The sequence below is a fragment of the Acanthisitta chloris genome, unplaced genomic scaffold, assembly GCF_000695815.1.
Source record: "Acanthisitta chloris isolate BGI_N310 unplaced genomic scaffold, ASM69581v1 scaffold26265, whole genome shotgun sequence".
Classification (NCBI taxonomy): domain Eukaryota; kingdom Metazoa; phylum Chordata; class Aves; order Passeriformes; family Acanthisittidae; genus Acanthisitta; species Acanthisitta chloris.
The window spans coordinates 39,558-56,895 of record NW_008674671.1 but is presented as its reverse complement, the minus strand read 5'-3'; the positions used below and the strand labels follow the sequence as shown (position 1 = coordinate 56,895).

Here is a 17,338-nt window from a genome sequence, read left to right as displayed (position 1 = left end):
TATATAAAATATAAAAGATACCAAAAATACATCCTCAGGGACTTGTGTGAATAGTGGTGCCCTCTGAAGATGTTGGCTTCAGCCAGGCATAGGTCAGAGAGGATGACATGTAAATCAGATCTGTACTGCAGCTGTAGTTCTCTGTTCAGGAATCCAAGGGAGGGCTGCCCTGATTTAGGTTCTTTAATTAATGAGAGCATTGCACTAGTGCTCACAGCACCAAGCCTGGCAGAGTTCAAGAAGCATTGGGACAGTGTTCTCAGGTGGTACATGGTGTGATTCTTGGGGATGTCCTGTGCAGGGCCAGGAGTTGGATTTGATGATCCTTGTGGGTCCCTTCTGACTCTGAATATTCTGTAATTCTGTGATTCTAATTAATGTTAACATAATGCCCAATGATTTGATCTTTCTCAAGTCATACTGTGTTGTCTCAGGCTTAGTCTTCACAGGAAGGTAGAAGAGAACAAGTCTTATGTAACTTCTGTAAGCTGTTGGAGTGCTCTTTAACTTTGCTAACATAATGTAAAAATGCCATTTTGTTTGTACTGAACTCCACATTTCAATTATATTGATAGTTTAGAATCTATGATTCTGTTATTCTTTCTTGTGGACTTTGGCCAGCTTTGAAATCTGAGGTTTGGCCTCGGGGTTAGGAAGGAAACTAATCAACATCTGTATTCTAAAGCACTGCTGTCTTTGTCCCAGAATAGCCTAGACATGCTATTAATGTGTGAACTGTTTTTCACTAATTTCAGTCACATCCCATTGTCCTGCCCCTCCCCAGCTGTAATGACTCAGTGAAGCCAGGAATATGAACATCTTCAGTGTGATAGGAATTACATGTGTGTAAAGGGTTTTAATTTAATCTAATTACAAAGCAATTAAATTGTGCTTTCTTGAGGCAAAGCTGCTGCAGAACTTCTCATTTGCATCAGAGTACAAAACCAGATGAATAATAGTGTGGATTTTTTTATTAGCTGCTTTAGTACATGATTAAGGGCAACCAGAAGATATCTCCAAATGTTCCAGATACTGTACTAAGCCAGTAATACGCAGTTTCTGTGCAAAAACTCTTTCAGTTTCAGTTTTATATACTAATTAGAGCAGAACAGAGAGCGAACACTATGAAGTCTTGTCTTCCATGCCTTCCTAGGGGAGGAGAAAATATGCCAAAGGGGCTTATAAATGAAAGGAGAAGACAGGAGATCATGCATGTGAGGACAGAAAGAACTGGACAGCTGCAGAATTAAGCTTGGCTGGAGAAGGTGAATGAGACAGAGGGAGAAAATTCAAGGCAAATATCCCAACAGCACAGGTCAAACAAGTGCCACAGAAAAAAATACAGTTGTCCACAGATCTCTTTGGCAGTTAACACTGCAATTGTTTTGTAGTTTTGGATATTTTTTAAGTAATTTCAAATTGACTGTATTTTTTTCCTGGAAGTCTTCCAAAGGTTTGTTCCATGATGGAGAACAGTGTTCTCCTGTTATTCACTAAAATATAGTTCTGTGCCTTTTTAACATTAAAGAGAAGCCTAATCTCTGTTTCTGACTTTTTTCCATGCTCTATGACTTTTCCTCGTACTGGGCTCACCCTTTCCTCCAACCCTGCAAAGTCCTCTGTGTGATGAGGCAACTGCTGTTGTGCTCTGTAGTCATGAAGGAGGTCACAGTTTCATCTTTTTGCCAATTTTTCTAAGACCTTTTGGAAGTTTTAAAAGATTGTTAGTCGTTTCTGCCCTGTCTTCTGCTTTTCTGGAATGATAAAAAAATCCAAAGTGTAAATGCAATGTAATTGTTTGTAGAAATTGTGCCATAAGATCTTCTATGTGGGTTCATCACTAATTGCACTTAAATTTTCAGCCAGTCATTTTTTGATCCATAATTTTTCTGTTCATTCTTCTGCTCCAGTATGTAAAAAGAATTTTTAAGGAGATCACACTTGGGCTTGCTGTGGGATGCTGCACAGTGTAGAAAATAAATCTGGCAGATGTAGAAAGAATCTGATATGGAGAATATTTAGGGAGACAGAATTTTTTTGTAGTTGAGAGCTTTTCAGAATTCTGAAGTACACACAGACTGCCTCTGGGCAACTGCCTGGCTGTGGCTGCTGGAGTTCTTCTGTCATTGCCACTGCTGACACTGTGTCTGTGCATTAAACTCAAGTCAGGGAAAGAAGCCCAGATTGTCCTCGTAGTGGAAATAAACCACCACCACCACCTCCTCTTTAACAAAACAAAATCAAACAAAAATCCCACCTGAATCACCCAATACTTCCAAGTAATTAGTTTAATCTCTCTGAATATGCTTATCTACCCAACAGAGAGCCACAACATATTTTATGCGTTTACTTAAAATACTTAAATGGTTTTTGTTCACTACTTTCATATCCATTCTTCAGATTTTTTTTTCACATTTCTTCTTTCGATAATTTTCCATTTATGATCACTAGTAATATAATCTTAAGTTTTGAAGGATTTCTGGTGAGCATAATGTCTGTGGTTTTGTTGGCATCACTTAACTGCTAATCTTTAGTTTCCTCTTTGATTTGTAAGTTAATGTACCTTGTGCACTTGGCTATAGAGAGCAATATTTATGAAAATTCTTTTTCTCTGATTTTGAAACATTGATGCACTTCAGCTGTTAGACTTGTTTGGCTTGGCTTGGGTGTTTTGCCCCTCCTTGATGTAATAGGAGATACTGATTTTCAGCTCTCACAATAAATTTTATTATTAGTCATGATGTTGTCCTGATATAGCCTACCACAGCTGGGTCATCCACATTAAAGCTCATCTGCAGACCTCTGCAAATTAGAAATACATCATTAATTAGTTTATAAAGGGGCTGTGCTAATGAACATGTGTTATGGTGAACTACTGCTAGTACAGACAAAGGTAGTGCAGGTGCAGGTCTAGATTGTATCTCTTTTAATTAAAAAAGCCCAAACAACAAGCCAAACACCAAACAAAACCACACCAAAACCATGTTCCTCTGAAGCAAACAGCTGTTTGTTAAGCAAATTATGCTGAGATTTGGCAAAATGCAAGTAAAAGTTCACCTTCTTGCCTTGCTTTCAAATTGCTTCTGTTTCAGGCTTGTCACTATTACAGGTGTTTGGGGTTTGTATTTGGAAACTTGGAGTAAAATTGCCTTATAGTTTCTTCTGTTGAGTGATGTTGTGTACATAAGTGCTTGTAAAGGTGTTAAGGAAATGGAGTCATGATTTCCTCTGGAGAGGAAAAAGCCTAAAAATGGGAAAAGGAAATTTTGGACAAGATGCTCTGTAACAAAACTAAAGCTTCCTCCGAAATAAAAAAACCCCAACCCACTGGATAATCTGAATTATGTGCTTGGTTTACTTTTAGTTTTAACTAACTTCTGCCTTCAGACCAACTGCTTGGAATTAGGAAAAACAGGTTTGAATAAGTAGAATGGAGGTTCTTAATTGTTCTGTAATATTGTCATTATACTGAACAATGAGCACATGTATCTGCACACATTTAGTTTGATTATAGACCTGAGTAGTCTTTGGCCATACTCATTTTTATTTTGGATGAAAGGCTAACTGGTGGCAAAATGCTGCAAACTCTCTCCATACATACTGAAAATTTGCTGGGGTTGGAGTGGTTTTGATTTGTTCAGACAAACAAGTCTTCAAACACATCCTGCCTCTTGGAGTCAGTGTGTCTTTTCTGAGTGCCTTGTCTAATCAAACCTTCTGTTTGCAGAGCATGGTGAGTATGATCCCCAGACTGTAAGACCAGGAAGCAGATACAGTCATGTGCAGGAAGTGCAGGAGCGACTGAACTTCTTACGGTTAGTTTTCACTTGGACATTTGTTTAACTGCTGTAAGAATACTTTGAATACTTAAAAGAAAAAGAAACCCTTTGCACATCTTCTTCTTACGTAGCTTTAAGTTGTGTTAACTGCTTTGAAAACTCAGATGCAAAAAGACACTAAATGGTTTTGGTTTGGTTTTTTCCCAAAGAGCTTCTGTGCTACTGTTGGAATATTCAAATAAAGTCTGTTAGGATCTTTGCAGTTCTGCACTAGGATTTGTGTGTGTTTTCCTGTCTGTGTGCAGAACACTGCTGGCTTGAATGCAATGTGCAGTTACACACCTATTGGGGTGACTGAGCTGAAAATTCAGAATATTCCAAGTAGGGATATGGCCACGTGTCCTTATCCGCTGTACCACGCCAGATTTCAGTCCATGATCACAAACTGACATATGCCTTTGTCAGCCACTGATGTTGTGTTGTCAGTAACTGAGCCTTGGGAAGAGACTGGAATGGAAAAGTTACTTGGTTGACTTTTGGCTAACTGCTGTTAGCAGAGTAAAATAAGGAAACTGGATCTCTGCTCATCGTAGAGCTGCAGTATTTCCATGATTTCTAGTCTAAGTCTCTCTCAGCTCTTTCTTACTTGGTCTTAGCCTTTTTTTAGACAAGTAAAAACAATTGAACTGTCAAATTCTGAAGTATTTTTTACTTATTTTCTCGGGGATTTTTTCCTTTTTAAAATTTTACCAAGAATTTTTAGGAATTAAGCTGAACTATTAACTGTGTAATGAAATTATACAATAGCATATGAATAGCAGACTTAATTTATTGCTTCTGCATGTTAGCAGTTGTAACTTCCTTTGATTTATGCTCACTATTTGTTAATGAATTTATGAAGTCCCATTGCTGTCAGATAAGGAATATGTATGTAGCAATTTCTGAGAAGCAGTGCCAGAACTTAGTCCCTGATTTCTTTCACGTAGAAAAGATTTTTGAATCAGAAAAAATGATTATAAAGAACTTTGGTTATCATTTGTTCTTCCTGAAACATTCTTAGTGTTAATGCCCAGAATTGGAGCTCTTAATAACCATAATAATTTAACACAAACTAAACACTTGCTGAAATAAAAGGAAAATTTCCAGTTCATTGGCCTCTGCTTCTGGCTCTGTTCCATAGAATTGATACCTGTGTTGCTAAAGCAAGTGTTGAACCATAATGAATGATTGCAGAATTAATTTGTTCTCTTAGGTCGTAACCTAACTTTTCAACTGAATGGTTCACATTAGGAGATCTGCATTTCTTTGGGTATAAAGTGTGAACAATGCTTGATATTGTTGTGTAAAACATTTTTGCTGAATTTTGTTTCTTCTTTGTTTGGAATATAAACTGTTGATCCATTCGAACTTGCTAAGAAATCATAGGGCTAATGATGAGTGGACTGATGATGTATATAAAGTTTTGAGGGTGGTGCTGTGATAGATACATGTATAATATGCATTTTCACCTTTGTGCCTGTACTTTTTACTGAATTGTAACTCTGGATGTCTCTTAGACAGTGCTGTTAATTGTCTCTTTGTTTTGCTCAAGATTTTTATTGAAGGATGGTCAGCTGTGGCTCTGTGCCCCTCAGGCGAAGCAAATATGGAAGTGTTTAGCTGAAAATGCAGTTTATCTTTGTGATCGCGAAGCCTGTTTTAAATGGTATTCCAAACTAATGGGGGATGAACCAGACTTAGACCCTGACATTAATAAGGACTTCTTTGAAAATAATGTGCTTCAGCTGGATCCTTCCCTATTAACAGAAAATGGAATGAAATGTTTTGAACGTTTCTTCAAAGCTGTGAACTGTCGAGAAGGAAAGCTAGTAGCAAAGAGACGAGCCTATATGATGGATGATCTGGAATTAATAGGATTAGACTACCTTTGGAGGGTGAGTTAATTGGAGGAAACGTCTCAAATGTTAACTGCAAAGTCTTCTCAGTCTCTTTATATGGTTAGGAATGTCATTTCTTAGTTGTGTGTTGATATGACAAAAATCTACGTTTTCAATCTAAATGTTCCTGACTCCACTGTTGGCCCAGCGAGTGTGCAAGTTTTGCAGACTGATGTTTAATGGAAAGTGATTTGTGACATAAGAATATTGTTGTATACACATGAGATTTGTATTTGTCTCTACTGTTGAAAAATAAGGATCCTTCCTGGTGAATTATCTGTAGATTTCTCTCTTTCATGTGAACATTATCTTTAAACTTTGTTTTGTGCACTCCATGAGCTAGTTCATGGCATTCCTTCTAGTATGGTGACCTGGAGTGATTCTAGATCAGACCAAGTAATCACTGGTCTGATTCTGTCTCTTATAACCACAGTGTTTTGCCTAAACATGGTGGTGGCATAGTGTCTATATATTCTAGATATCCACCTGTTCTGTACATACAGAATCTTCCTTTCCAGTAGGAAGGCTGTACTTTCTGAAGCTTGCCAAATCTATTGGTGAAAAACATCAGTATCTGATTTGTTACTGTTTTCAGAGTGTTTCTGGTTCTCAGGAGCTGCATTAGAACCCACAGTGGTACACTGACACGATGATCCTGGCTGTGTTTCTGTAAAACGTGTACAGCAGCAGTCTTGAGTAATTTTGGTTCTGGCTTGTTGAGGGGTTAGGTATTGTAATCCTGGTGATAATAGTTAAAACCTAAGTAGATGACAGTTTTTTTTTTACACGGGTTTGTGTAAAAACAGTGTTTCTGAACAAGGTGCCCACACATGGTTTAGCTGTGGGAATCAGCTCGCTCTGATCTGCCTTGCTGCTTGGCAGCAGGACAAAACTCATGGAGCTTCAGCTCAGTATCCTGCAGGCATTGTCTCTGAAGACTGCTATCAGCCCTGGTGGCTAGTAGTTAAAATTCAGATTATCAGGTCAGCAGCAGAACTCATTTGCCTGTTCCCCTTCCACCCACTCACAGTCACTTAAGTACTTGAAAATTCTGTTTGGTGATGCAGATTGTTCAAGCATATGAAAAATAGTTGTCTTATTCTCTGAGACTAGAGAAAATGGAAATCTAATGTGCAGAAATAGATGAGCACTGCTTTTATTCTTTCATACAACATTGACTTTTTTGCTATTTCTGAACCCCTTTAAAATGAGTTAGTTCTGAATTTTGACTCATGTATTTACCTTTAGTGTAAGTTGTATTGTTTGTATTTGTAACTAAGCATTTTAGTCACTTTCACCTCAAAATAATTAGACTACTGTTGTGTCAGGATACTTTGGTAGTTGTTTTGTGTTTAAATTTTATACCAGAAAGTTTTGAAATGTTCTAATGCTTTTTTTTAATCACAATAGGTTGTGATTCAGGGAAACGATGACATCGCAAACAGAGCAATAGACCTTCTTAAAGAGATCTATACTAATCTTGGCCCAAGGTTACAAGTTAATCAGGTAAAAACAAAAAGGCATAGCTGAAAGATTTGAGAACAGAATAGTTTTAACATTTTGGAGAGTATGCTCCTGAGTTCAGCCATCAGGTTCTGAATTCAGGTTCAGGATTAAAGAGTTTCTTTTCATATTTGCATTCTGAACTCTGATAAATTTTTCATATTAAGTTCATCTGTTGTATTTGCTCTTTTACTCAGAACAGATGTCATATACTTAGGAAAACTTTTTGTTGAACTTCCATCTGTGGCACTTCTCTGTACTAGTATGTTCACTGGCTGGGTCTGTGGGGTGTTGTCACAAGCTAATGTAATCTCTTTTTTGCTGTCATGTCCTTTACAAAGGGTCACAGAGTTTCCTTATAATGGTCAAGCTAAGCTCTAGCAAATCAGGTGTTATGTCCCTGCATTATTATTTGCTGGGAGCTGTGCTTCAGTGGGCAGAGAAGAGATAATGAGTTTCTGGAAGGTCAGAGAAAGGGATGTCATCCACAGGGTCTTTGACTGGGTTGAGATGGGCCCATGAGAACCTCATGAAGTTCAACAAAGCCAAGTGCGAAGTCCTGGGTGAGAATGGATTGAGAGCAGCCCTGAGGAGGAGGATTTGGGGGATGTTGGTGGATGAGAAGCTCAGCATGACCTGGCAGTGTGTCCTAGGAGCCCAGAAAGCTAATTGTGTCCTGCTGCATCCCAAGCAGTGTAGGCAGCAGGTCCAGGGAGGGGATTCTACCCCTCTGCTCTGCTCTTGTGAGACCCTGCCTTGGTGGAGGGATATTGTCCTTGGATAGTCTCCAATGGATGGCTTGCCACTTTTATTTCTTCAAACACCAATTTTCGTACTTGTCATCAAAGACACTTGTATAGTCTTCAGAGCTGCCAGTCTGCTAGATCCAGCACAGCTGCTCTGGGTGGTGCATTTACAGCCATTCAGGCTGTGTCTTGCTGCAGTGGCAGATGGCTGTAGGCTGCTCTCTTGCTATAGGTCTGGGCTTACCGAGCAGGCAGCGATCTGTCCATCTGCACATGCTTAGATCTGACACTTGGAGAAGTGTTGGAGTGACTAAACATGCACACAAGTATTGTTTTTCAGTGTGCTGGGAGCTCCTTTGCTCCTGAACTATGGTTTGCTGCAGTGACTCTTGGTGCTCCTGTTGCAGACACTGCAGGTTGTGTCAGTCTGGGTCAGGAGCAAGGAGGTGTTAGGTACCAGGCAGAAGGGAGAGATTTGCTACAGCTGCCACTCCACGGAATCTAGCTTAAAATCCTTTGCTGAATTTATGCAGGAAATGTGTGGCTGGAACTTGGCTGTGTGATTTTGGAGTCTGGGGCAGGAGGGATAGGTGTTCTGGTAGTCTGCAAACATTCTGTGTTCACTCTTTCACTTAGTGTAAAGTAAGTTAACCTGTACTAGATTGTCAGCTAGAGATTCTTCAATGTTGTCTGAGAAAATAAGTAAGAGGAAGTCCATTTTAGTGTTGTTCTCTGTCCAGACTTTTCACTTTTTCTATTTATCTGAAGTTTGTACTGTACAGTTGCAGCTACTGATGGATTTTTGCACTGTACAGTTCCAGCTACTGATGACATGCAGATTTTTGAAGTGCAGACTATATTAGAGCTACTTATTGCTGGGGATTGTGGAATAAAACAGCTTTATTGAGTAACCTGTTTTGGTTTGGGGGATTTTTTTTTACATTTTTTTATCTTCTACCATTGGATTGTCCCGATGAAAAGATGATTTTTAATATTTCTTGTAATTGCACCAATTTCTTGATGCAATTAGGTAGTGATTCATGAAGACTTCATTCAGTCCTGTTTCGATCGTCTCAAAGCCTCCTATGATACGTTGTGTGTGTTGGATGGGGATAAAGACAGTATCAATTGTGCCAGACAAGAAGCAATACGGATGGTGAGAGTGTTGACTGTTTTAAGAGAGTATATAAATGAATGTGACAGTGATTACCACGAAGAGAGAACTATTCTGCCTATGTCAAGGTATGTGTGACAAAGCAGCATGGTCCATTTTGATTTCTGTTAATTTAGAATATTGCTCACATCTTTGTGGCTTTTACAGTCTGAAGAGTTTCTGTTCAGGGAATGTATTTACAGAGTCTCAGAGGTCTGTTTTCTTTGCTAACACATGAAACTGTATTTAAGCAAAAAAATAGCTTGAAAGGTCAGGCAAATACAGGTGTATATGAAAGGGACAAGAGACCTGAGACTAAACTTGTGCTGGTGTTTTTGTCTGTGACTAGCACAGTGTACCTTCAGGCTGGATTGGTTTGGATATAGTTCTTTTTTTCAGCAGTATCATTCTTTGCATTAGCATGGGCAAAGCTTTTTTGTTTTTCCTAGTCCTGTTATACAAAACCCATGTTCTTAATGTGTATCTTCACCTCCCAGAGTTGTTTACAGAGATCTCAGTCTTACTTTGCAAGCTTAAATTTGGGATTATCACTAAGTAAAATATTCTGTGTAAATTCTTCCGAAGAAGAGAAGAGTACTTTCAAAGTATATTTATTTTCTGTATACTTTCAATCTTCTTATACTTGTCCTTGAGTGAAAACGTAGCTGAAATCCTGCGGTCTCTTCCTTAGCTTTGTCTTTGGTACAAAGAAAAAGGAAACTTAAATAGAAAGTTGAGTAGATGTTTTGATAAACAAAATATTTCCTGAGAGAGGAAAGCAGAAAACTTGCAATGTTCCAGTGTCAGTAGCTGCCTTCTGTGGGAAGAAAGCCTCAAAAATACACCAGGAATACGTGGTGATTGCTAGGGATTTGTGATGCAGCTAACATTTCTAGGCATGGTGAGGGTTTGTCATGCCCTTACTTTACATGCCCTTTTTGTCAAGAAAATTGAAGCAATTGCTGTTCTTCCTGGTGTCCCTGCAGCTTTTTTTTATTGGAGATATTGATTGATTGATTAGTCCTAACGAAGTTCACTTGTTGATTGTGCACATCATTTTTGATATGGGCTGCTTATTTGATCAGACTGATCTTTCACAGGCCTTGTTAGCGAGGAGCTTTGTGAGGAGTTTCTGCCTTTTGTTGCTTGGGATTAGTTTGTTGGGCTTATCTGGGCACATCTCTCCTAATGAGCTTCCTGCCATTGTGGGGAGTGTGATCACTGCTAATGTGAAACTGTTTCCTCTTTTTTTTTGCCCTTTTGAAATTTTTTTAAAGGATTGTGACTTTTGGAATTGTAATATAAAACTTGTAGCAGCTTTTGACAGAAGGCATTGAGATTTGGTGACCTGATGGCTTTTTCTGATCTTGGTGTACGTAAAGCTGAGTTGCTTTGCTCAAACAGCAAAATGTAGTTGCCAGTCTGAGCTTTGTTTGCACGTTTTGATCAGGAAGTTACAGAGAAAAGATCTAAACCTTCATAAAGAGTCTTGTAAAATTTCTGTCCTTGTTCTGAACCTGAGTGTAAGTTTGACCACATGTTTAATGCACTTCATGGAGTGCAGCTCCTTGAAGGATTCTGTGTATATTGTTAGCACAGTTGTGGCCGTCAGAAAGTCTCATGCTGGACTTGATGTTGTAATATCTGCAGCACTTTTTTTTATTTTATTTTTACTTATTTCATGAGGGCAGAAATAACTTCGTGGTTTGTTTCTTTTCAGAGCTTTCCGTGGTAAACATATCACACTAGTAGTTCGTTTTCCCAACCAAGGGCGACAGGTGGAAGATTTGGATATTTGGTCTCACACAAATGACACAATTGGCCAAGTGCGACGATGTATTCTCAATCGGATTAAAGCCAACAGTGCACACACAAAAGTAGAGTTGTTCATTGGTGGTGAGCTGGTAGACCCTGCAGATGATAGAAAATTAATTGGGCAGCTGAATCTCAAAGATAAAACGGTAAGCATTGCAGGCTGATCATTTATGTCAGATCAGATGTCGCTTCCCGTTGTAAATGCTTGAAAAATCCATGCATGGGGGCACTTATTTTTCTGAACTAATTCCATTCCTCCTTGTATTAGGCCATTAACATTATATCAGATACTTACTCTGTAAAGAATCTTCATTTCTACGTAGTATTAAAACTATTGATTGTGTTTTTCAGCTAATTACAGCTAAGCTTACACAGATAAATTCTAATATGCCCTCGAGTCCAGATAGTTCTTCTGACTCTTCAACTGGCTCTCCTGGCAACCATGGCAACCACTACAGCGATGGTCCAAATCCAGAAGTTGAAAGCTGTTTGCCTGGAGTGGTAAGATCTTCTGAAATTAGCAATTTAAATGCCCTTTTTGCTATACCATGTCTTTTTCTAACAGTTTTAATGTTGTTTTGTTAATTTGCTTTTTTTAAGATCATGTCACTGCATCCTCGATACATCTCTTTTCTTTGGCAAGTTGCAGATTTGGGCAGTAGCCTAAACATGCCGCCTCTCAGAGATGGAGCTCGTGTTCTTATGAAGCTCATGCCACCAGGTAAAACTTAATTTCATCCCTTTTTTTTTTTTAATCCTCTGATATCCTGTATCATAATTTCTCACCTGTAATGTAAAACTAAAGAGCTGGGGACTCTTTTCTACTTTGTGGGAATTTATTGATACTGTAATTTGTGACTGTTACCCTAATTAGGACTCTGATTTCCCAAATAGTTATTTCTTGTCTGTTTTATGAAGTTGCACAGTTTGCAGTTGGTACTGGTGTTCAGTGCCACAGTGCAGTGAAAATGGGGAGAAACACTGTGTTTTGAAGTGATTTTGCAGCAGTGCATTAACAGGATTCCTTTTGACAGAACTAATCATGGTGGAACTCTCCATCATCTGGTCTTGTCTGTCACTTTTTGCAGCTGTTCTGATACACTTAGAATTTTTCAGGTTTATAATTGTAAATAGTACTGGCCTGTTTTGTTAGAAAACACTTACAAATTGTGTTTTTATTGCAGATAACACTACGGTCGAGAAACTAAGAGCTATTTGTTTAGATCATGCAAAGCTTGGGGAAAGCAGCCTTAGTCCATCCCTCGATTCTCTGTTCTTTGGTCCTTCTGCCTCACAAGTGCTGTACCTAACAGAGGTTTGTGATATTTTGCCTGTTCTTAGAAAATCTTCCAACTCTCCTTCTGGCAGTCCTCTCTGTAACATTATAAAAGCCTAAGATCAAATTCTGATTTGAAATTACCAGTGGAAAATGCTTAACAGTTTGCTGGAATAAACTGGTGTGTGGCCAATGCTGTCAAAGCATTGCTTAACTAGTATTCCTGCATATTCTCATGTTCAGTCACCTGTATCCAAGCTGGTGCATTTCTTAGTTAACTTTGTATTTTGTTCTACAGGTAGTTTATGCCTTGTTAATGCCTGCCAGTGCACCTCTGGGAGAAGATGCTAGTGACTTCCAATACAACTTCTTAAAAAGTGGTGGTTTGCCTCTTGTACTGAGCATGCTGACCAGAAATAACTTCCTGCCAAACGCAGACATGGAGACTCGAAGGGGTGCCTACCTTAACGCTCTGAAAATAGCCAAATTATTGCTAACAGCAATTGGATATGGCCATGTTCGAGCTGTGGCAGAAGCTTGTCAGCCAGTGGTGGAAGGCACAAGTACAATTTCACCGGTAAAATAAATGTTTCCTGGTGTTTTTATCTTGTCTGCAGCAACATCTCTCTATGCTCCTCCTTCACTGAGTTACCTGTCAAGAACGTACAGTGCTTTCAGATGATGTTGTCTTCAGATTCTAGAAAGATACCCTCTTACTAAACAAATCCTATTTCTTTCTGATTATAAAAAGTTAGGTGTGAGATGCACTTGCTCTGTATATGATTTTCAGTGGTTTGTGTAATTGTCAGTGCAGGTAACATCATTTCTAGTTTATCTATCCCATAAATTCTCAAGAAGGATTCTGGTTCTTTGAGCTGTTGAGTCTGTTGAAAGATTTCCTCTGCATTTCTTGTGTCTTCTGATTAGAGCAAAACCCAACAGAACTGATGTTGAGACTTGCCAACCCTTTGCCTGCACAAAAATGAGTCCTTGTCTTGCTAGATTCATAGCTCTGTCCATTGTCTGTGAAAATTCTTGCAAAGCACAATTAGGTGCATTGCAGAGTTAAGTGTTGATGGTTGAAAGGTGACCTGCCCTAAGATTTCTCAGAGTTGGAAAGGGAAAAGTGGAAAAGGAGGCATTGCAACTGTAAACATTCTGTTAACTTCACCTAATCTGATGAATTATCAGGCCCCCAAACTTAGTAAGTTTTGAGCAAGTGCATCTCCTCTTAACTACTTGTACTCTCTGGTCATAAACTGCAGCACACAGTGTCTTCAGATGTGATGGGATCTGTTTGAAAATGAGGAGGCTTATTTCTCTGGTTTGCAAATTCTCTAAGTAACTTTCTTTCCAAGAACTTACCTACTTCTACCAAACCTTTCCAAGTAACTTTAGGTCTTTGTATCATGTTGCTTTGATTTGGTTTTTTTTTCTTTCCATGTGAAAGTAAGTGTAAGAATTACTTTCTTCCAGATAAACCAGGCTACACATGACCAGGCAGTGGTGCTACAAAATGCCCTACAAAACATTCCCAATCCAACTTCAGAGTGCATGCTGAGAAATGTAGCAATACGTCTTGCACAGCAAATATCTGATGAGGTTGGTGAATTCCTTTCTGTGTCACCTTTATTCCTATGACATCTTGTCTCTTTTTTTTTTTTTTTAAATCCTTAGACTTACTGTGTTGTAAGACGTGGGTTTTCTTTCTAAAATGTCATGAAACATTTTTGTTAATCTTCATATGATTCATAAGCTGTTAGTTAAAAGTATTTCATTAGTTGTTTCCATATGCATTATGAAATTCAGTGTCTAATAGCATAAAGAGGCTGAAGTAAAGAGGCAGGTTCTGCACAAGCTCCTTAATGGATTGTGAATATTGTTACACTGAGACCAGAAAATGAACATTTTACAATGAACAAAAATACATTTGGAAAATGGATGAAACAGATTTAAAGAAATTAATGGTTATTTTGAAAACATTTTTGTGATACTTTCTTCTTTTTTTGGTCCTTTGTGTTTCGCTTTCTGAGTAACATTTTCTTCCTGAAGAGAAGTGCAGGAAAGAGGAGGGAGGTTTAAAATTTTGAGCATAATTTTTAAATGATGAAAGATAAAAGTCTCAAATCGTTGCCATTGTATGTGTATATATTGAAAATGCATTTAAGATGCAAGTGAAAAGTTGGATTGTGGACTAAAATCAGCCAGTTGCACTCTGATTTATTTAAATTTCTTCCCTAGCAGAAACGTCTCTTGAGGTGAGGTATGAAGAAAGACAAAGGCACAATTAAAAAACCTTTCTTGGAGGACTGCTAATAAATAAATAATTCGATTATTTTTTTTAACCTAGCATATCAAAGCAAACAAAACCCGAATTTCTTTGACAGTGTTGCAGTACTAAGAGTCTAATTTTCTGAAATCATGAAAATTGCTGTAGATTTAATTTTCAAGTGTGTTGTAGTTTGCCTATGAAGGGCCTTTGGTTTTCCTTTTCATGTTTTGATGGTCAAAGGCTTTTCAAGGGAATAAATCTGGCATGGTTTCCATAGGCCAGAGAAAAGCACAACAAATACCATGATGGGGACAAACCCTAAAATAAGTTCAGCAGTTCACTTTCTTGTCATTCCTGGCACCTATAGGTAATCATACCTATGATTTAAGATTCTGTGATATCTCTAATATGCATCCTACTTTCTATTAAAAAATGAAATATTCCATAAGTGAAGTACAAACACCATTCAAGGTACACCATCTCTGTTCCATTTAAGGGAAAAGTCTTTGTTACATTATAAAATTTTAAATCTTAAATTTTCTATAAAATGACTTTGTGATAATTTGGAATCCATTGTGATGTTATTTGAAACTTCATTTTAATGTCGCTTTGGTTTGTTTCTCTTTTTTTTTTTACAGGCTTCAAAATACATCCCTGATATCTGTGTTATCAGGGCAGTACAAAAAATCGTTTGGGCATCAGGTTGTGGGTCAGTTCAGCTGGTTTTCAGCTCAAATGAGGAAATCAGTAAAATCTATGAAAAGGTAAGTATTCCTAAGCAACTGCTTTCCTATATGACTGTTTGTTTACAGGTAAGAAGTTTCTTCAGAACTTAAAGCTAATTAATTTTAGCTTAGATAGAGGAGAGGGCTTGCCATTATTCTCACAGTACTTATTTTGGAAGAATGTACCAAGATAACTTGTTTGATTCAAGTGTTTAATTGAGGGAATAACCTATATAGGAGTATTTTCTGCTTCAAAAGTCACAGCAGCTATCTTTGAAATTTGGTTCAGTTCTGTCATGTTTCTGAAAAACAGCAAAATGCTGAAGAAATTTTGTGAGTGTCAAAGCCTTAGTGATGGATTGTACAGCACTACAGCCTTTGTGTTTAAGCTTTATACTCCATGTTCTGAGTAGTAAGGAAAAACTTACGTTAAAAAACCCCAAACAAACAAAACACCAGATACAAACCCACAAAAAAACTACTAACTGATGCGACTTTTGCCTACAAGCTTTCTATTTAACTTGTGACTCCTTAAGTTCATGCTTGGAATCCTCCTTTGAGAAGCACAGTGCTGGAAGTTCAAGCCATCCCACATAGTGCGTTGACTCAGGTCTGAGTGCAGTGCATGAAACACTTGGCACTGATAATCACTTAATATACAAATCTGTGGTTTGTGTTTGTATTTAGTGCATATACCTTGGAGCCAGTTGGGTTTCTCGGGATGTTTTTCTATACCCACTTTGTTCACTCTTGTTTGTTTTGACAGACAAATGCAGGAAATGAACCAGACGTAGAAGATGAACAAGTTTGCTGTGAAGCATTGGAGGTGATGACCCTGTGCTTTGCTTTGATTCCAACGGCACTGGATGCACTCAGTAAAGAAAAGGCCTGGCAGACATTTATCATTGATTTGCTATTGCACTGTCACAGCAAGTAAGTTTGGGTGGTGTTTTTCTTTAAATCACATCTGCTGTTTCACAATTTAGAATGAACATAAAGCCTAAATGCAGAGTAGTGACTTCGTATTTAAGTGACTTTTCTCTGCAGTTGTCATAGTTATAGCAACATCAATATGCTTTGGGTATCTGTTCTAAAAAGATAGCTGTAGGGGTTCCATCTTCTTTGTACTCATAAGGAAGATACTGTTTGGTAATGTGCTACTGATGACCTTAGTACAAATTATTTACTGTCATACATACTTCACATGCTGCATTAGAATATTTAAGTGACTAAGGTCAAGAACTTACCTATACTTTTTCTGGTAAGTAGAGACAAGCCAGAGTAGTAGCAGTTTCAGGAGAGGTGCAGGTTAAGACTGAATCCTCTGGGTTTTATGCACTGGAGTGGTACAGTTGCAGCTCCCCATGTGACTCACACATTACACACAGAGCTGTCACCTGGTGCAGTAGCAGCATCTTAGAGGAACCCTTAGCACTGTCAGGGATCAGATAGTGAAAATCAGGAGGAGCTGCCTAGAGGGAGGTAGTTCAGTTCCCTACAGTCCTGCCATAGAGTTCAGGGGTCTCTCATTATCTCCAAGGGGTTCTTAGAGATCTCTTTGGACAGCATTTCCCAATAGTGTGTGTGTTGTGCCATTCAGCCCATCTGAAATTGTGAAGTACTAGGGGAGGTTGTTTTCAGAAGCCATCCAGGTGGAAAGCTTTTGTATCTTGTTACTAAGCTTAGTTGCCAGTGCTTTGAACTGTTTCTAAAGGGTTTATTTTAGTTTTTTTAAGATACCGTCTTGTTGTTTCATTAATATTTTAACTTTTCTTCAAGAAATAACAGAGATCAGGAATTAGTGGTGTTGTCTTAAGCCTTTCAGTATGCTTTAAAGGGAGTCAGATTGTGGTGTTCTCCAAGGAATTGAGTCAGAATTTCTTAGGGTTTTTACTTTTCTAGATAAACAGGTTGAAAAATCTTACATTCAGGAATATTCCCCATAACAGAAGTATCACTACTATCATCAGAGTATCTCTTCACAGTGAACTCTTTGCACACATTGGTGAAACTGTGGCATGTCACCAGAATACCACAAGCTGTGTAAGTTTGCAGCCTGTGGTATAGGATGTTAAACTTTTAGTTTCACTGAAGTTTGTTATCACCACTTAGGTTGGAGAAGTTTAACAAAA

The 17,338-nt window shown here is 38.3% G+C and overlaps 1 protein-coding gene across 1 annotated transcript in view; it reads left to right on the top strand.

The window, feature by feature from the left end:
- Positions 1-3,720: 3,720 nt before the first annotated feature.
- The window catches only part of LOC103802907 (probable ubiquitin carboxyl-terminal hydrolase FAF-X), a gene marked incomplete at its 5' end in the record, with an annotated part of 38,400 nt that continues 24,782 nt past the window's right edge, over positions 3,721-17,338 (top strand). Inside the window, 12 exons of the mRNA XM_009075439.1 lie at positions 3,721-3,815; positions 5,371-5,713; positions 7,127-7,222; positions 8,996-9,207; positions 10,839-11,079; positions 11,285-11,434; positions 11,534-11,654; positions 12,118-12,248; positions 12,508-12,786; positions 13,686-13,811; positions 15,120-15,245; positions 15,973-16,139. Of these exons, the coding sequence (XP_009073687.1) occupies positions 3,721-3,815; positions 5,371-5,713; positions 7,127-7,222; positions 8,996-9,207; positions 10,839-11,079; positions 11,285-11,434; positions 11,534-11,654; positions 12,118-12,248; positions 12,508-12,786; positions 13,686-13,811; positions 15,120-15,245; positions 15,973-16,139 (2,087 nt within the window). The remainder of the gene's footprint in view (positions 3,816-5,370; positions 5,714-7,126; positions 7,223-8,995; positions 9,208-10,838; positions 11,080-11,284; positions 11,435-11,533; positions 11,655-12,117; positions 12,249-12,507; positions 12,787-13,685; positions 13,812-15,119; positions 15,246-15,972; positions 16,140-17,338) is intronic.